Here is a 19912-nt window from a genome sequence, read left to right as displayed (position 1 = left end):
TAATACTAATATGTGCAAATGTATTATATCAACACAGTAATGCCTCTCATCAGATCACCAGATATTTACAATATCTGCTCACATTCATAGTATAGTAACACTATTTAATAGAGCTATACAAAAAGAAGCACAAACCAGTCGGTCACTAATTACAATAAAACCATTATCATCAGGGTAGTACTAATGGTTTGATCAATTTGGAATCATGTAACACATTATTGATCCAAGGATGCATCTTGTAATTACCCAGTAACGATCTTTCAAGTGCTTTACAAACTTCGTCAAGTTCAACCGGACCTTCCTTCTTCACTCCAAATATTATTTCGACGAAGCCGTCGTCCACGTACATGTGATACAGGTTGCTAAATACCTGTCAAATGTCCACCATGTATCATCAAAACATAATGCAAAGAGAAGGAAAAAAAAACCCGAAACAAATGTTACTTCACGAGTTTTTCTCACCCTTTTCAATTTTGAATACACCGATGCCCTCATACTAGTAAAGTAGTGCTTCGGGATCAACTTAAAGATGAATAAACCTTTGTCGGAAAGTGAGTCTTTTACGGTCAATAGAAAAGATTCCTCAACAAAGTCTGCCTCTGGACTGATTAAGCCCGAACTGCACAATTTAAAAAAAAAAAAAACAGTACCTAGCAGGTGAAAAAAAAAATGATACCAAAATAAATAAATAAAATTATTTCTTTATTTTATTTTATTAAAAGCTCCGTTACCTTGAGTCTGATGAATCCACATCGATTATAAGTAAATCAACTTTGCTTCCATCTGCATGAACTACGGTTAACTACTTGCTGCTGAGCATGCCGTTGTGACCTTTTCTATATTACTACAGTACACAACTAGTTGTTGCTACTTTATACCTACCTGCCTCAGAATTTGCTTTCTCTCTGACAAACTTAATTGCATCAGTAATATGTACCTGAACATGAGAAGAAGGAGAGTACTAAAAGTATGAGCAATTTTTTGCAGTTTTAAGTCAGAATTAATGTAAGCATCTTCAAACATTTGCATGTTACAGCTAAATGAAATGTGGATGTTTAGAATCAACAGCCTTTCACAACCTTAAACAAGAAAACGTTAGAAAATAGAATATCACCTTCAACCTTTCATCTTCTGTAAAACCAAAATAATTGCTAGCAACATTCAGAACCACAGGATCTAACTCGACGACCTGGCAAATTAAGAATATACATAAGGAGAAGAGAATTGAAAAAAATGGTAAATCAACACAGCCAGAATTTTCGTTGTACCTCAATCTTTAGAGAAGGTAGGCGATTTCTCATAAACATAGGAAGTATTCCTGGTCCAAGACCAATGATCACTGTTTTGACCTGAAAAAAGTGGGAATATTTTAGTTCATTTCCATTACACGAACAGCTGTATGAACAGTGAATAATAATATATTAATATGGAGATACTATATTAATTAGTAAATAAATTAGTCATCAATGTTAATAGCAACTTAGTCACTTATGCAGGTTTTTTGCCTCTATTTTGGAGAATCATTTAAGCAAAAAAGAGATGAGGAAGTAATTAGTAGATGGCTCACCAAACCACCAGCTTTGGTAGTTCTTTTTGAATGTGTAGAAAACAACAGTAGTCCAGCAATAACCCCCTTGTGGAATCCAGTTGTCAAAATTTGGTGTTCAACAACTTTAACACCAATTGATGCTGCCCCGGATTAAAAAGACGATTAATGAAGGTGAATAAATATTGCTACTTGTATTCCTCAGCGGTAGATAACAGTAAGTTTAAAAGGCTTTTAAGGTAGCTTCGAAAAAAAAGAGATGACTTAGAGATGTGTAGTAAAAGCTGCTTGCGTGTCAATTTTCGCAATGAAGATAGTTTCACTGAGCCTTAGGTACAGGTCCTACAATTATTGCCACCGGAACCTAAATATAAATTGATAGATCACATTCTCAGAGAAGCCCGCCTAGCAAAAGAACCTGAAGTCTACCAATCCTAGAAAGTATTATAACTCTGTGTGTGTAAATAAAGAATCGGAGGACAAAATTTGAATTTTCTTTCATCTTAGTATAATATGCAGATGAGAACAGTATAATCTGGAGTATCCTGTGGTTATTTTGTTTCCCAATTCTATTAGCTATGGATGAATTCTTAGAATTAGAACATGGCTAATATCTTATACATGGCTACATTAAGGAAACAAATTATTGAATGTATGCAGCAAAAAGTCATAATTTAAAATGGCTCCAAAACCCAAATGGGGTTAACTAAAGTGCATAAGGAAAAAAAGAAAAGCTGATAGATATCAGAAATTCACCGTGAGAATCAATTTTTTTTGGTTTTCCTTTCTTCTGTCGGAAAGCTTCTGTGGATAATGGAGCTTCAGAATGCATCAAACTCTCAGTTCTTTCAAAATAAAGGCGGCGGAATGTGATATCCTGAGATTGATTATATATCACGTCTTCGACAATGATTTGACCAGTCAAGACAGATGAAACCTGGATGAACCAAAGTAGAGAGACGGAAATACATAAAGAGCAGTAGATATGAAAGATCTAATCCTAGAAACTTGCATTAGAAACATGCCACTGAATATAGAACCATGAAAGTGTGCTAAGAGAGCAAATAATCAATGTTGAGAATTGAAAAAAAAATAGTATGTCAAAATATCCTTTAGAGGTAGTAATAATTATCAGTGAACACCAAAGTATTAGCACATCAATTTAAAAGCTATACCCATATTCTGGAACAAACTTACTCTACACAAGAAAAAGACAATCAATACAACTCCTATAGATCTCATAATATGAGGCAAGAAATAGTAGTTCTTCAACCTGATGGACAATTTTATTCTGCTTAATCCCCTCAATCGTATCATCTTCAGCCGTAAATCTGCAAGAGGTCCATTTGATAAACTCTATTAATCCTTAGAGGAGAACTTTGTAATCAAGATGCGAATACGTGTAAAATCATTCTGGCAATACCATTGCAACAACTTTAATGCTCTCTCATTCCATCAATTTCTTGGTGCACCATAGGGTAAGTTCTATTTCAATGAAAATGAATATGACTTCTCTCACTATCCAAAGCATGAAGTATCAGTATGAAGGAACACCTTCACCATCCCGTGGAACAGATAAATCCTTTTTCACCTACTCTTAGAAGTACTGCATATTTCTCTTGTAACTAGAAGAATATCACACAATCTAAACAAAAATGCCATTAGTACGTGCACCATCAATTGTTTTCCCTCCTAGTCCTAGGTTTTAAACGATTCCTCGTCTGTTCTCACACAAGAATGAGAAAAATGGTATTTCTCATGCAATTCTTAGAAAGAATATAGTAACATAATCTTACTTGCAATCTCAAAACCCATTTATCCAAAACATTTCACAAGTGTTCCCAAAATAGGGTGCATACCTTGGTATACTGAACAACCCATAAACATGCTATACCATTGAAGAAACAAAACCTTGTGCATAAAACACTTAAACTAAGACCACGAAAGATTTATACTTTGCAAATAAGGATGGGGCCAATTGGCGAGCTGATGAAATATAGTATCTAAACAAAATATACTACAAAACTAGCATGGCTAATATGAAATCAAGAGCTAAAATCATTATCGAATGAGTTATGTATTGGACAAGCGATGCTGATGGGATACTTACTCAGCATTAGTGTCACCGTTTCCCACTTGGCACAGTTCATCGACACAATAGCCGGTATCCTCCTGAAAAAGGAAAAAAATAAAAATTTACGTATACATCAAGTATACAGCTCACAATTTGGATTACATATTGAAAATAAATTTCAATATTACCCCTATACCGACCGGGTTAACACGAAAATAACTGCAATCCAGTACAATCTAAAACCAATCAATAAAATGATGTGAGTGAAAAATGAAATATGAAGAGGCAGGTACAGGAAGAAAGTACACCAAATTTATAAATGACTGGAAATATTTACAATCAACAGTCGAGCAGCTTTGAAGCTTTGAAGAACGAGCCATTGTTGGAATTCTGATGCGAGGATCTTCTGGGAAACTTGAGACTGAATTGTAAACCTCAGTCACATAACAGTTGGACTGGAAAAAAATTAAGTAGTGAAGTATGCCAATAGCAAGTGAACCACGTGGTTAATGATTATCTCATATTTAATTTTAATCTCTAACAGATGTAATAATTTAAGAAGCAGTAACTCTAACACACTTCATCTGGTATAGACTACTTCTTAGTAAAGTTTCGTATGTGGACTTTCTCATAAATGGACGATGGTGAGATTCAAATGAACATCTCATGCAAAAGCTTAAACTTTAGAGACATGAGTTATTTAATGTTATATAGCACAGTTGCCTGACCCTATATTGAAAGGCAACAGATTATTAAAATAAGTCATGGAAGTTGAAGCTGGTTAATTTTGAAAATAAGGTATAAAGAGACAGACTCAATGCTGTCCAGGTTGGCAAAAGTTTAAACAGAAAAGTAACTGACAGGAAGAACACGATCTACGATAGACTAACTTAGCAATAAATAAGAAGGAGATAGAGCTTGGTTATGTAGCAAATAAACACCATAATCTCATATTAGATTAATATACTCGTTTTGCACAACTTTTTAAGCAATTAAAGTATATCTATTTTCAGATTTTCCTGAACGGAAGAGCAATAGACTCTTTAACTGTAACTAAAACGACAAGTGAAGGGCTAAGGGGAGAAAAAAGAACTAACTTTCTGCAAAAATAATACGAGAAATTGTTTTGAGAAAGGTCCAGTCTCTGGAGGAGCATCAAGAAGGACACAAGTATAGAAGAAACGCGATATTCCAGTTTCACCTAAAAAAAGCTTTATAACACGACCAGATTCAATCACTCCAATGTTTCCTTTGATCCCTTGCTTCAGCTCTTCAAGTGAGTACCATTTATCAGTGCTCTTGGAGTACTCTTCACGGATGGTATTTTCTCTTTTAAGTGCTTCAAGTAGCTCATCAACCTATAACGTCTCAAAAAGTAAATGTATTTCTCAAGATCCGTAGTAATCCAAATAACAGCACTGGTATCAGATTGTTCGGAATCTTGACCAAAGCGCATGGTCTTAAAGGGGGGTACATGGACAAAAGAAAACGGTCGACTGCTCTCACCTGAATACCCTGAGTTTCTACAAAAGATACATCCATGGATGGTACTATCCGAGACACAACAGTGAAAATAGATTTCTCTGCGACCAACATAAAAGTCTGTTGTGTGGTGGTTCCAGGAGATGCTTCGTCAGAAATGGTATAAAGATTGATCTTCCACCCAAATCGGAACTTTGAAAAAAGTAGATCTGAGAGAGTCATATGATTGAAATAATTTAGTGCAGAGAGAAACGATATACTGAATAAAAATCCAACTACTCCTATCTTCACGTTCACCATAATAATGTGAAACAGTACCTAGCACAAGAGGTTCTGCCAAGGTGAGACAAATATATAGGCCTCCAGCTTTTAACAGTCTTTTAACCTGTTGACAAGTCAAACTTTTGGACCATAACAAGTAACGAGATCGAAATTGTGTCATTATCAAACAAGACTATCATAAACCTCGGATATATAAGATAATGGTCCTGATCTGGGGCCATGCTCGGAATCCATCAGAATATCCAATCCTCCCTTATCGACGATGGCATCAAAGATCCCACTTGGAAACTGAATCAATTACAAATCATTAGAAAAAGGAAATAGATAGAGAAAAGAGTTCCAGAAAATAGGATAAGAAATAAGTTCATGATGCTAAGAGTAATTGTTAACGACTAGCAAATAAGTCATGAAATTGATAAAACAAGCGATAGCGGAACTACCAGGTTAGCACAGAATAGCCAATAAAACAAATGCTTAACTGAGTGCATGCGAATCTACATATAGTAGTGCAACTATCCATCACATTCGCATTGTTGGTAAATGCAATCACAGAACAGAGGCGCACTAATTTAGTGGTTGATGAACAAGGTGGCAATTTCTTCAGAATCCATTCCCGTTCTTCATTTTCGTAATTGACATAACCATGCCAAAAGAGTAAAGTGCGGGAAATTACAGGCTAATTGACTAAAAATGATTTGATTAATCATTTGAAACAGGCACTTTGGAGATGAACTAAATCCAAAAAACTGCACTGATATCCTCTCATTTCACCAAAATTGCAACATGGATTAAAATATCCTAATAACCATATTTTCTGACCCAAAATTAAATTCCCACATCATAAAACCATAATCTCAGTTTCCATAATTGAACAAATACACCAGCCCACTTTTTATTATACATATCGGCGATTTCCTAATTACAATCAACTGACAATTTTTACAATTAATTTGATTACTATGAGGTAAACCCTTCGGTGCAATTGCAAGGGTTAGAAACTAGTGAATTTGTGCATAAGCCCCAAAAACCACATGGCCTAGGGTACTGAATATGAAGAAAAGGGAAAAATTACCTTAATATCAGTAATATCCATCACGCGCCACTTCATCTCAGGCCGTGCTCTGATATTCCTCTTCATCATGGCCTGAATCACCACCTTCGAGAAATCCACACTCGCTATATGCCTAAACCCTTCATCGTAGAGATGCTCCGACAGCCTCGAGGCCCCGCACGCCGGCACCAAAATACTCACCTCCTCCGGCAGCGGTTGAAACAGCGGAAACGAGAGAAGGTTTTTGAGTGAGGTCCGGATTTGGGGCCAGTCGGCGTACCACTCGCAGAAATCGTCGGCGCCTTTTGAGGTGAAGAAACTGTTCCAATTCTCCTGGTTGATGTAGTCCACGGCGGTCACCGGCAGCTCTTCTGCAATTCGGATGCAGCTCTCTTTCGCGGGGTTTTCCTCCGCCATTTTCACGCGTTCTAGGTGTTTCTGTGTGCAATGCCGTTTTGTGTACAGTTGAATATATATATAATTGAATATATATATTTATTTATATATAAAATATTTGAAGTTTAATATCCCGCCTAAACAAATCCAACAAACTACGGTTATAATCCAAACTCCAGCATAATTTTTCCAAAATTACCCCTAGGTGTAAAGACTGTTATACCCTTCAATTATAAATTAAATTTGATAAGAGCAATGATACAGACAATACACAAACATTCTAATTGCAAGACCACAAACACATACTCACTCGTGACATTCTTAGAGCTCGTTTGCTTACTGCTACTGAACTTTGTTAGTTAAATATTAGTGGCTAGTAAGATGATTGACTGATAATATTCGTTTTTAGTCAAACACGTTTGATATATCAAACTGGGCCGACCTAATAGGCTCCAATTTATCTAATAATTAGGCCCAATACACGAAAGCCCAAGCACCTACGATTGAGCCCACTACACGAAAGTCCAAGCACCTTCAAAGTAAGACTTGGGCCCAACAAAGTAAACCCAACTCAATCAACGACATATAAATAGATGTTTTACTCATTTGTTAAGGTACGTTCTATTATTCACAAGTCAATTAGAATTTTATTCTCTCTACAATCTCTACAATCCGTACATCTGACTTGAGCGTCGGAGGAGTTTCCGCCGGATCAACCCCCGGCTTAGTTCACGTGTGCTCATTTCGCAGGGACCTCAGGATCATCAAGTTGTCAAGCTACTGATCCGCTTTGCTCTCCCAGCTCGTTTTATACACTACTGAGTTGGTCGATTCTTGGTAGAGGAAAAGGGTCTTTCGGGCAAGCTTTGTTGAGGTCAGTGAAGTCCACTCATGACCTCCACGTGCTACCGGGCTTGGGAACGAGTACTACATTCGACAACCATTCAAGGTACTGAACTGGTCGTATATGACCTGCCTCTAGAAGCTTTGTATGAGGAAGATGATTGGCCTTGAGATGGGGGTGGTGGACGTCTATCATCTCGTCTTCTAACGTACTGTCGATCATCTTCCCTCTTCCTCTTGGAAGGAGCATGGGTAGAAACTTCCTCTATTCGCACGTATTTCTCAGCACGGTTCAGCAACTCCTCTAGGTTGCCTGGAGGCCTTCCGGCGATAGATTCTTTGAATCTACCCGGCTTCAAGTTTTGTTGCATAATCCCAAAGAGCATGTCTTGCCCTACACTGGGGACTTCATGGACGGCTTCTACAAAACGCTTGATGTAGTTGCGGAGCGTTTCGTTATCTCTCTATACTACAGAGAAAATGTGGGCTGGGGTCTTGGCATACTGGTTGTTGATGGCGAATTGGTTGGTGAACCGTGTTGACAGCCGAGCGAAGCTGTCAATCGATCCCGTGGGTAGAGAGTTGAACCAATTCATAGCTCTCTTGGAGAGAGTGGTGCGGAACATTTTGCGCATCGCAGCGTCCGTCGGGCCATACAAATCTGCCATGGCGTTGAATTTCTCTATATGCTCTTGTGGATCGGTGGTCCCTTTAACCCCGAGATCTTCACTCCTTGAGGTGATACCTCGTTGAGGATGTCTATGGTTAAAGGACTGCGTCTTACTGGGACGAGCATTCTTTCACCCATTGGATTGTTTGGTTGGGGGAAAGGAATTTGGCGAGACATTCTGCTGTTTACCTCGCATTCTCCCTCATTAAAGAGAGAGACTCTCTGTGGAGACGCATTCCCCCGTGGGGGTGAGCGCTGACGTTGTTGTCTGGGTTGTGCTCCCATGTGATTGGTGGATAGCTGCACTCGGGACCGTGGGTCCGAGGTGGTGCCATAGGTTGCACCACAGGTGGAGCTGGCGCTGGTATCGCATTGGAAGCGTTTGCTCCCATCGTGGCGATATATTGAGTCACGGCCTCGGTGGCGGCGCGAGTTGAGGCTTCTGCTATCATGCATTGAAGCGCATTCTCGGTTATTTGAACCGTTCGAGGAGCAGGGAGTGGCGGATCGGCGAGTGGTGGGTCCCGATGGGGATCACCTGAACCTCGCGAGGCGGATCCGCGGCACGTGGAGGAGGTGGCAAGCCAGATCCTCCACGGACTGGGAGGTTGTTAGCTGTGTCATTTTCTCTCCGAACAGACGCCTCAGGAGGATCTTGTTGGCTACGTGATCTGGTTTGCATCGTTCCCACAGACGGCGCCAAAATGATGATATTAATTACTTAGATCACCTGGGGTAGTGTATAAAACGAGCTATGAGAGCAAAGCGGATCAGTAGCTTGACAACTTGATGATCCTGAGGTCCATGCGAAATGAGCACACGTGAACTAAGCCGGGGATTGATCAGGCGGAAACCCCTCCAACGCTCAAGTCAGATGTACGGATCGTAGAGATTGTAGAGAGAATAAAATTCTAATTGGCTTGTGAATAATAGAACGTACCTTAACAAATGAGTAAAACATTTATTTATATGTCGTTGATTGGGTTGAGCTTACTTTGTTGGGCCCAAGTCTTACTTTGAATGTGCTTGAGCTTTCGTGTAGTGGGTCCAATCGTAGGTGCTTGGGCTTTCGTGTATTGGGCCTAATTATTAGATAAATTAGGGTCTATTGGGTCGGCCAAATTTGGTGTATCATTAACTTTATTACACTTAAAACCCGCAATAAATATTATTATTTGGTCAAATTAATAGCACCCTTCCACAGTTCCACTGCGATTAATTTTGGAGGGGTTAATTAAAAAAAGAAAAAACAATTTTGTACTTCAAACAAGATCTTAATTTGTTAATTAAAAGATTTCTTAGACGACAATTCGAATTCAATACTATAATTTAACAAATTTAGTACAAGATTTAATCTAACGAATCAAACATCTTACTGACTAAATAATTAGTTAATGAAATATTAATACAATCTCACTTAATCCAATGTAATCCGATATAGGTAAACAAACGATACCTTACAAAATCTTCTAAATGATCCAATTGATGTGTACATGCAAAACTCTAAAACCTAGAAAAATGACTCAAAAGTTGTGGAAGATTCTACTCAAAATGATCCAATTGATGTGTGTATTTGTGTCTTGTTTCATGAGTATAGTATGAAACAAACTCCATATATAAATCGAAATTGTAAGAATTACATCGCAAACATCGAAATAGTAAAAACCTATATGTCTAAGAATTTCTTGCAAACGTGTGAATATTTAAAATAAGTTAGCTGTTGATCTAGTGAACGTCCTTGGAATTGATTGATTATTTACGACGACTAGGCAGTACGATTCTAGATTTTAATCGAGATTTTCATATATCCAACTTGAAGTCATCATAAGGAGATCCAAAATCGTCATCAAACTAAGAATATTCACATTCGCTCTCTTACTCTTCATACGCACTCCCGGGATTCATACAATGACGAGAATATTTATTTTGAGAAAAACTAGAAAAGTCATCAACGCCTTCGGTTCGCACGAGATAATATGAGTGATATGAACATAGTTGAATTTTAATAATGTGTCATAATATGATCTCAGGTATCATATTTATAAATTTGATAACTCAATTAATTGATATTTATGCATTGAAATTATTACATCATATTATATTAAATATTAAATTCTCTTTTAATATCATATATTTAAAGTTGACCTATTTGTTTGGTTACATCATAAACCCTTGGAATCTGCAATATGTATAATTCATCATAATTCCACTTCACTTTTTGTGTGTTCGAACCATTCATTAAGCACAAGGACAGAAAATACTGTGATGGAGTTCTCAAACACACACACGAGAGAGAGAGAGAGAGAGAGAGAGAGAGAGAGAGAGAGAGAGAGAGAGAGAGAGAGAGAGAGAGAGAGAGAGAGAGAGAGAGAGAGAGAGAGAGAGAGAGAGAGAGAGAGAGAGAGAGAGAGAGAGAGAGAGAGAGAGAGAGAGAGAGAGAGAGAGAGAGAGATTTCTCTCCAAATATCTGGGAAGAGGAGTGGTAGCAATTGAATGATTTTTTTTTTCTTTTTCAATTTATTTTTTTAAATGAAAAAGTAGTGTCAAACTTCAAGAACTACAGGGTTAAAGGTAACACTAGTATGTGCACGGCTAATACCAATATAGTAACACATTTTTGGCCCAATTATGAATGTAATTACAATAAAACCATTACCATCAGGGTAGTGGTTTGATCAATTTGGAATCATTTAACACATTATTGATCCAAGGATGCATGTTGTAATTATCCAGTAACGATCTTCCAAGTGCTTCACAAGCTTCGTCAAGTTCAACCGGAGCTTCCTTCTTCACTGCAAATATTATTTCGACGAAGCCGTCGTCCACGTACATGTGATACAGGTTGCTAAATACCTGTCAAATGTCCACCAAGAATCATAAAAACATAATGCAAAGAGAAAGAAAAAAAACCCGAAACAAATGTTACTTCACGAGATTTTTTCTCACCGTTCTCAAGTTTGAATACACCACACGTCTCACGCTAGAGTACCTTGAGAACAACTTAAAGATGAATAAACCTTTGTCGGAAAGTGAGTCTTTTACGGTCAGTAGAAAAGATTCCTCAACAAAGTCTGCCTCTGGACTGATTAAACCCGAACTGCACGATAAAAAAAAAAAAAAAAAAAAAGAATAGAGTTATCTAGCAGGTGAAAAAAAATGATACCAAAATAAATAAATAAAATGATTTCTTTATTTTATTTTATTAAAAGCTCCGTTACCTTGAGTCTGATGAATCCACATCGATTATAAGTAAATCAACTTTGCTTCCATCTGCATGAACTACGGTTAACTACTTGCTGCTGAGCATGCCGTTTTGACCTTTTCTATATTACTACAATACACAACTAGTTGTTGCTACTTTATACCTACCTGCCTCAGAATTTGCTTTCTCTCTGACAAACTTAATTGCATCAGTAATATGTACCTGAACATGAGAAGAAGGAGAGTAGCAAAAGTATGAGCAATTTTTTGCAGTTTAAGTCAGAATTAATGTAAGCATCTTCGAACATTTGTATGTTACAGCTAAATGAAATGTGGATGTTTAGAACCAACAGCCTTTCACAACCTTAAACAAGAAAACGTTAGAAAATAGAATATCACCTTCAACCTTTCATCTTCTGTAAAACCAAAATAATTGCTAGCAACATTCAGAACCACAGGATCTAACTCGACGACCTGGCAAATTAAAAATATACATAAGGAGAAGAGAATTGAAAAAAATGGTAAATCAACACAGCCAGAATTTTCGTTGTACCTCAATCTTTAGAGAAGGTAGGCGATTTCTCATAAACATAGGAAGTATTCCTGGTCCAAGACCAATGATCACTGTTTTGACCTGAAAAAAGTGGGAATATTTTAGTTCATTTCCATTACACGAACAGCTGTATGAACAGTGAATAATAATATATTAATATGGAGATACTATATTAATTAGTAAATAAATTAATCATCAATGTTAATAGCAACTTAGTCACTTATGCAGGTTTTTTGCCTCTATTTTGGAGAATCATTTAAGCAAAAAAGAGATGAGGAAGTAATTAGTAGATGGCTCACCAAACCACCAGCTTTGGTAGTTCTTTTTGAATGTGTAGAAAACAACAGTAGTCCAGCAATAACCCCCTTGTGGAATCCAGTTGTCAAAATTTGGTGTTCAACAACTTTAACACCAATTGATGCTGCCCCGGATTAAAAAGACGATTAATGAAGGTGAATAAATATTGCTACTTGTATTCCTCAGCGGTAGATAACAATAAGTTTAAAAGGCTTTTAAGGTAGCTTGGGAAAAAAAGAGATGACTTAGAGATGGGTAGTAAAAGCTGCTTGCGTGTCAATTTTCACAATGAAGATAGTTTCACTGAGCCTTAGGTACAGGTCCTACAATTATTGCCACCGGAACCTAAATATAAATTGATAGATCACATTCTCAGAGAAGCCCGCCTAGCAAAAGAACCTGAAGTCTACCAATCCTAGAAAGTATTATAACTCTGTGTGTGTAAATAAAGAATCGGAGGACAAAATTTGAATTTTCTTTCATCTTAGTATAATATGCAGATGAGAACATGACACACTGTGGTGAACAGAGTTTGAATTTTCTCAATGAAGATAGTCTCCTGCGGTTATTTTATTTCCCAATTCTATTAGCTCTGGATGAATTAGAATTGGAACATGGCTAATATCTTGTACATGTATATCAGCTACATTAAGGAAAAAAAATATTGAATGTATGCAGCAAAAAGTCATAATTTAAAATGACTCCAAAACCCAAATGTGCATAAGGAAAAAAAAAAAGCTGATAGATATCAGAAATTCACCGTGAGAATCAGTTTTTTTTGGTTTTCCTTTCTTCTGTCTGAAAGCTTCTGTGGATAGTGGAGCTTCAGAATGCATCAAACTCTCAGTTCTTTCAAAACAAAGGCGGCGGAATGTGATATCCTGAGATTGATTATACATCACGTCTTCTACATAGATTACACCATTCAAGACAGATGAAACCTGGATGAACCAAAGTAGAGAAAGATTTTAAAAGGAAAATGAGAGACGGAAATACATAAAGAGCAGTAGATGTGCAATATCTAATCCTAGAAACTTGTGTTAGAAAACTGACGACTTTTTCCCTATACAAAGCCACTGAATAAACAGTGTGCATCAGTTTAGACACAGTATAAGCACATCAATTACAACCATGAAAGTGTGCTAAGAGAGCAAATAATCAATATGAGAATTGAAAAAAAATAGTATGTCAAAATATCCTTTAGAGGTAGTAATAATTATCAGTGAACACCAAAGTATTAGCACATAAATTTAAAAGCTATACCCATATTCTGGAACAAACTTACTCTACACATGAAAAAGACAGTTAATACAACTCCTATAGATCTCATAAGATGAGGCAAGAAATAATAGTTCTTCAACCTGATGCACAATTTTACTCTGCTTAATCCCCTCAATCATATCATCTCCACCCGTATATCTGCAAGATATCCATTTGATAAACTCTATTAAGCGAATACATGTAAAGTCATTCTGGCTATAATGCACTGAAACCATTGCAACAGCTTTAATGCTCTCTCTTTCCGTTGCTAATGGAGTAAGAAGACATCCCAGGGCACATGGTGCTTGTCAATGATGAAAAGAAGTCATGTGTATCTCCCACAATTGTTTCCCCCCACCACCTAGGTTTCAAAAGAAGTCTATTCTCCCACAAGACTGGCAAAAATGGCATTTCTTATGTTAGAAAGAACATAATAACATAACTTTCTCAAAGAGGCCATCTTACTTGCAATCTCAAAACTGCATTTCAGAAGTGTTCACAAAACAGGGTGCATACTTAAACTAAGGCCACAAAAGATTGAAAATTTGCAAATAAGGATGGGGCCAATTGGCGAGCTGATGAAATATAGTATCTAAACAAAATATACTTCAAAACTAGCATGGCTAAGCAAGAGCAAAAATCATTATCAAATGAGTTCTGGTACTGGACAAGCGGTGCTGATGGGATACTTACACAACATCAGTTACCTCAACGGCTACCGTTGGGCACAATTGAAGGAGAAAAGGGCTGGTATCCTTCTGAAAAAGGAAAAGATTTACAAATTTAAGTATCCCTCAAACATACAGCTCACAATTTAGATTACCTATAGAAAATAAATTTGAATATTACCCCTACATCATCCCCGCGAACTATAGAATAACTGGAATCCAGTACAATCTAAAACCAATCAATAAAATGATGTGAGTGAAAAACGAAATATGAAGTTCATGAAGAAAGTACACTAAATTTATAAATGACTGGAAATATTTACAATCAACAGTCGAGCAGCTTTGAAGCTTTGAAGAACGAGCCGTTGTCGGGATTCTGATGCGAGGATCTTCTGGGAAGCTTGAGACTGAATTGTAAACCTCAGTCACATAACAGTTGGACTGGAAAAAAATTAAGTAGTGAAGTATGCCAATAGCAAGTGAACCACGTGGTTAATGATTATCTCATATTTGATTTTAATCTCTAACAGATGTAATAATTTAAGAAGCAGTAACTCTAACACACTTCATCTGGTATAGACTACTTCTTAGTAAAGTTTCGTATGTGGACTTTCTCATAAATGGACGATGGTGAGATTCAAATGAACATCTCATGCAAAAGCTTAAACTTTAGAGACATGAGTTATTTAATGTTCAGTAACTCGGACATATATAGCACACTTAGGAAGTACTAGGCCTGGCCCTAAATATAAAAACTAATAAATAGAAAGGCATGAAAGTTGAAGCTGGTTAATTTTCAAAATAAGGTATAAAGAGACAGACTCAATGCTGTCCAGGTTGGCAAAAGTTTAAACAGAAAAGTAACTGACAGGAAGAACACGATCTACGATAGACTAACTTAGCAATAAATAAGAAGGAGATAGAGCTTGGTTATTTAGCAAATAAACACCATAAGCTCATATTAGATTAATATACTCTTTATGCACAACTTTTTAAGCAATTAAAGTATATCTATTTTCAAATTTTCCTGAATGGAAGAGCAATAGAATCTTAAACTGTAACTAAAACGACAAGTGAAGGGCTAAGGGGTGAAAAAAGAACTAACTTTCTGCAAATATAGTACGTGGAATTGTTCCGAGAATGGTCCAGTCTCTGGAGGAGCATCAAGAAGGACACAAGTATAGAAGAAACGCGATACTCCAGTTTCACCTATAAAAAGCTTTATAACACGACCAGATTCAATCTCTTCAATGTTTCCTTTCACCCCTTGCTCCAGCTCTTCAAGTGAGTACCATTTATCTGTGCTCTTGGAGTACTCTTCGCGGACGGTATTTTCTCTTTTAAGTGCTTCAAGTAGCTTATCAACCTATAATGTGTCAAAAAGTAAATGTATTTCTCAAGATTTGTAGTAATCCAAATAAATGTTCATATGAGCTAGCAAACGGTACTGTCATCAGATTGTTCGGAATCTTGACCAAAGTGCATTGTTTTTTTTTCCTAAAATGCTCAAGTTATTTCCTTCTCCTCTGGGGGGGGGGGGGGGGGGGGGGGGGGGGGCTGCTACATGGACAAAAGGACACTGTTAACTGCTTTCACCTGATCATCCTTATCCTGAGATTCCATAAAAGATGCATCCATGAATGGTACTATCCGAGACACAACAGTGAAAAGAGATTTCTCTGCAACAAACATAAAAGTCTGTTGTGTGGTGGTTCCAGGAGATGCTTCGTCGGAAATGGTATAAAGATTGATCTTCCACCCAAATCGGAACTTTGAAAAAAGTAGATCTGAGAGAGTCATATGATTGAAATAATTTAGTGCAGAGAGAAATGATATACTATTAAAATCCAACTCCTATCTTCACGTTCACCAAAATAATGTGAAACAGTACCTCGCACAAGAGGTTCTGCCAAGGTGAGACAAATAAATCGTCCTCCAGCTTTTAACATTGTTTTAACCTGTTAACAAGTCAAACTTTTGGACCATAACAAGTAACGAGATCAAAATTGTGTCATTATCATACAAGACTATCATAAACCTCGGATATATAAGTTGATAGTCCTGATCTGGGGCCATGCTCGGAATCCATCAGAATATCCAATCCTCCCTTATCGACGATGGCATCAAAGGCCCCACTTGGAAACTGGATCAGTTACAGATCATTAGAAAAAGGAAATAGATAGAGAAAAGAGTTCCAAAAACTAGGATAAGATAAGTTCATGATGCTGAGAGTAGTTGTTTACGACTAGCAGCTAGATGCAAGAGCTGAGTCAAATGAAAGTAAGTCAGTAAATTATTCATGACCAACTTTGCCATGCCAGCGGCATAAAGAATTGTGATGAAATAAATAAAACAAACGATAGCGTAACTGAGTGCATGCGAATCAGTTAGATTGTATCTACATATAGCAGTGCAACTATCCATCACATTACATTGTTGGTAAATTCAATCACAGAACATGCCAAAAGTGTAGAGTGCGGAAAAATTACTAATCACAGAACATGCTAATTGACTAAAAAAATTGATCCGATTAATCATTTGAAACATGCTCTTTCAGACAAAAGGTCGAACACATTTCAGGACATCAATTTCCCTCCTTCAATTCCCAAACGAGAACACGAAGATTTGATTCAAACCTATCATTACTACAATTTGAAATTATTGATATTCTCTGACCCAGAATCAAAATTCCACATCATAAAACCACAATCTCAGTTTCCATAATTGAAAAAACTCGTTTGGGCGATTTCCTAATTACAATCAACTGACAATTTTAACAATTAATTTGATTATTATGAAATTAATCCCTCTGTGCAATTGCAAGGGTTAGAAACTAGCGAATATGGAGAAAAGGAAAAATTACCTTAGTATTAAGCATATCCATCGCGCGCCACGTCATCTCCGGCCGTACTCTGATATTCCTCTTCATCATGGCTTCAATCACCACCTTCGAGAAATCCACATTCGTTATATGCCTAAACCCTTCATCGTAGAGATGCTCCGACAGCCTCGAGGCCCCACACGCCGGCACCAAAATACTCATATCCTCCGGCGGCGGCGCCGGCGGCGGAAACGAGAGATGATTTTTGAGTAAGGTCCGGATTTGGGACCAGTCGGCGTACCACTCGCAGAAATCGTCGGTGCCTTTTGAGGTGAAGTAACTGTCCCAACTCTCCTGGCTGATGAACTCTACGGCGGTCACCGGCAGCTCTTCTGCAATTCGGATGCAGCTCTCCTTCGCGGGGTTTTCCTCCGCCATTTTCACGCTTTCTAGGTGTTTCTGTGTGAAATGCCGTTTCGTGAACAGTTGATATATATATAATTGAATATATATATATATATATATATATATATATATATTTATTTATTTATATATAAAATATTTGAAGTTTAATATCCCGCCTAAACAAATCTAACAAACTACGGTTATATTCCAACTCACAACAGATGTTTTCCAAAAGGGTAAATTACGAAAATTCCCCTGAATTTAGGCTAAATAATGAAAAACACCCCCATCTATCCGTAAAACCAAATCTCCTCTACGATTAACTGTTGATCGGGTTTTTTAACAGAAAATGTGCATAGTCTATTTAACCAAAGGTTAAATAGGTGAGAAATAAAAGAAAATATCTGAAATTGTATAAAGTCTATTCTAATAAAAAAAAATCCGTGAAAAAGTTACACTGTAAGAGGTTGGTGTAAGCGTAAACAAATCTCGGGGGTTTTTGGTAATTGCGAATAAGTAGGGGTGTTTTTTGTTATTTAGCCTAAGTTCAAGGAGTTTTTGTAATTTACTCTTTCCAAAATAATATACTTGCCACAAAATTCATATAATCAATATAATGAAATTAAAATCAATAAACTAAACAGTCTTGAATAAAATATTCTTATGCTACATTTTCTTGGGGAAAATTAGTGAAAACTCACCTTTTTAAATTGGATTGAGATAGGTCCACCCTTTACATAATTAGTGGAAACCCTCTTATTATTATGTATGTTTTTTTGAAAAATTCTAGTTTACCTTATGTTTTTCCGTGAAATTATAAACTAAACTGAACGTAAGTCGACTACGTTGTTTGCATAGTTGATTCGACTATAGTTGATTGGAATATTAACGCATGTGTTAGACCTAAATCAATAAATCGACTACAAAAAATATAGTTGATTTCTTGATTGACTATAATCGGTTAAGTAAACTGTCACATACGATACTAAAATCGATGGCAAAAAAACTGGAGTTTATCGACCGAATTGGAGAAGCTATGTCGCGCGATGCGTTGGTCAGGTAGAGGAGGAAGTTGCCGATATATGAGAGGAGGATTGTTTCAATTCCGGCGGTGGAGGTGTTTGATTTCCGGATGGTGGTATCTCGGCGACGGTGGATGTGTTTTGATATCCAGACTTCTCGATAGCGATGGACGTTTCTGATATACGGATGGTGTCACCTTAGCGCGCATAGATGTATTTTTTTGTCCAGATGGTCGTTCCTCGACAACGATCGTTCATGAGGAGGTATTTCTCTAAGCTCACTTATTTCGAAAGTTGTAACTAACACATTATGTTCGTTGCCGAATTAAAAATTGACACACACAACCATATATAAATATATATATTAAAAAAAAAAAAAAAAAAAAAAAAGGAAAAAACAGTGACCTCCATTTAAAACTAGGGGGCAACTATTTCAAATACTAACTTTTGCTTACTTGAATACTACCAAGTTTAAAACCAAAATTGAGTACATATTTATCAGTTTTTTCTTACTTTAATACCAAAATAAAAAGAAAATTACAAAAACACCCTTTTATACAAAAAATCAATTATATCAAATTTTATTAGAAATTACCTAATCAAAAACCAAATAAAAAAAAAAAAGAAAAAAATCCCTTTGTTGTAAAAAAAAAAACCTCCAACCCTCTCCAACCCTCGCCGCCGCCGCCGCCGCCGCCGAACGCCACCGTGCGCCGCCGCCGCTTCTTCGTCCATTGTTATCAACCCGCCGCCGCTTCTTCGTTCCGGTTTCATTCATCCAAGTAATAATTTTTTTCGAATTTTTTTTCTTTAATATTTACTTAGGATTTGATTGTTTGATATGGGTAATTAGGATTTGATTGTTTTAGGTAGAAATGATCGTTAATTAGTAATGGGTGCATCTAATTTCAGTCGATTTGAGCATTGATTTGAGATTCGTGGGTTGGTTCTTCGTTCACAATTTTCGACCTGTATATGTCGATTTTTGATGAATTTTCGACAGCTTGATGTCGAAATTTCATCAAAAATCGACATATAGTTGTCGAAAAATGTGAAAGCTTGAAATGGGATTTTTGAGAGTTTTCGACAGCTAGCTGTCGAAATTTGGATGAGTTTTCGACAGCTAGCTGTCGAATATTCAACCAAATTTCGACAGCTAGCTGTCAAATTAGATCTGTGTAATTTTTTTTTTTTTTTTTTTTATTTTTTTTATTTTCGACATTTAGGTGTCGAAAATTGTATCAAAATTCGACACTTAGGTGTCGAAACTTAATAAAATATGAATTGTTATGTTTTCGACACATACATGTCGAAAAATAAGGGTATTTTCGACCTGTATGT

At 36.8% G+C, this 19912-nt stretch overlaps 2 protein-coding genes across 6 annotated transcripts; both read right to left on the bottom strand.

Annotated features, from left to right (window-relative positions):
* Positions 1-6908, bottom strand: LOC105955678 (uncharacterized). 4 transcript variants are annotated; one of them, XR_016031893.1, is made up of 17 exons: positions 6457-6908; positions 5568-5672; positions 5421-5487; positions 5127-5311; positions 4718-4978; positions 3958-4041; positions 3809-3856; positions 3657-3718; positions 2820-2877; positions 2303-2483; positions 1568-1689; positions 1269-1349; positions 1115-1189; positions 883-937; positions 732-792; positions 463-650; positions 1-370 (listed from the first exon to the last, which is right to left on the bottom strand). XR_016031893.1 is itself a non-coding variant. In XM_088820005.1 (17 exons), the coding sequence occupies exons 1-17, from the start codon at positions 6850-6852 to the stop codon at positions 170-172; spliced, it is 2199 nt and encodes a 732-aa protein (XP_088676131.1). In that variant the 5' UTR covers positions 6853-6908; the 3' UTR covers positions 1-169. The 4 variants fall into 4 exon arrangements, 2 of the variants coding, with proteins under 2 accessions (XP_088676131.1, XP_012834912.2); XR_016031894.1 differs by having other exon boundaries at positions 732-783; XM_088820005.1 differs by having other exon boundaries at positions 463-619.
* A 3916-nt stretch (positions 6909-10824) lies between these two features.
* On the bottom strand, positions 10825-17647 carry LOC105955679 (uncharacterized). 2 transcript variants are annotated; one of them, XM_012979459.2, is made up of 17 exons: positions 17187-17647; positions 16362-16466; positions 16215-16281; positions 15920-16110; positions 15429-15689; positions 14647-14730; positions 14505-14552; positions 14349-14413; positions 13757-13814; positions 13156-13336; positions 12398-12519; positions 12099-12179; positions 11945-12019; positions 11714-11768; positions 11563-11614; positions 11291-11441; positions 10825-11197 (listed from the first exon to the last, which is right to left on the bottom strand). In XM_012979459.2, exons 1-17 carry the CDS (start codon positions 17580-17582, stop codon positions 11003-11005), a joined length of 2187 nt encoding a protein of 728 aa, XP_012834913.2. In that variant the 5' UTR covers positions 17583-17647; the 3' UTR covers positions 10825-11002. The 2 variants fall into 2 exon arrangements, with proteins under 2 accessions (XP_012834913.2, XP_088676129.1); XM_088820003.1 differs by having other exon boundaries at positions 11563-11623; positions 17187-17633.
* Positions 17648-19912: the final 2265 nt, after the last annotated feature.

Source organism: Erythranthe guttata, chromosome 6, assembly GCF_056151865.1.
Source record: "Erythranthe guttata isolate IM_541 chromosome 6, IM_541, whole genome shotgun sequence".
In the NCBI taxonomy this organism is placed as follows: Eukaryota; Viridiplantae; Streptophyta; class Magnoliopsida; order Lamiales; family Phrymaceae; genus Erythranthe; species Erythranthe guttata.
Note: the sequence above shows the minus strand (reverse complement) of the source record. Positions and strands in the feature narration are given on the sequence as shown.

Coding starts and splice junctions, on each gene's coding strand:
- LOC105955678 (XM_088820005.1), bottom strand. CDS start 6,852: ATGGCGGAGGAAAACCCCGCGAAAGAGAGCTGCATCCGAATTGCAGAA. Junction 5,312..5,420: donor GGCAGAACCTCTTGTGCTAG/GTACTGTTTCAC, acceptor TGACTCTCTCAG/ATCTACTTTTTTCAAAGTTC. Junction 1,690..2,302: donor AAAAAAAATTGATTCTCACG/GTGAATTTCTGA, acceptor AATCCGGGGCAG/CATCAATTGGTGTTAAAGTT.
- LOC105955679 (XM_088820003.1), bottom strand. CDS start 17,582: ATGGCGGAGGAAAACCCCGCGAAGGAGAGCTGCATCCGAATTGCAGAA. Junction 16,111..16,214: donor GGCAGAACCTCTTGTGCGAG/GTACTGTTTCAC, acceptor TGACTCTCTCAG/ATCTACTTTTTTCAAAGTTC. Junction 11,624..11,713: donor GAAAGCAAATTCTGAGGCAG/GTAGGTATAAAG, acceptor AGTTAACCGTAG/TTCATGCAGATGGAAGCAAA.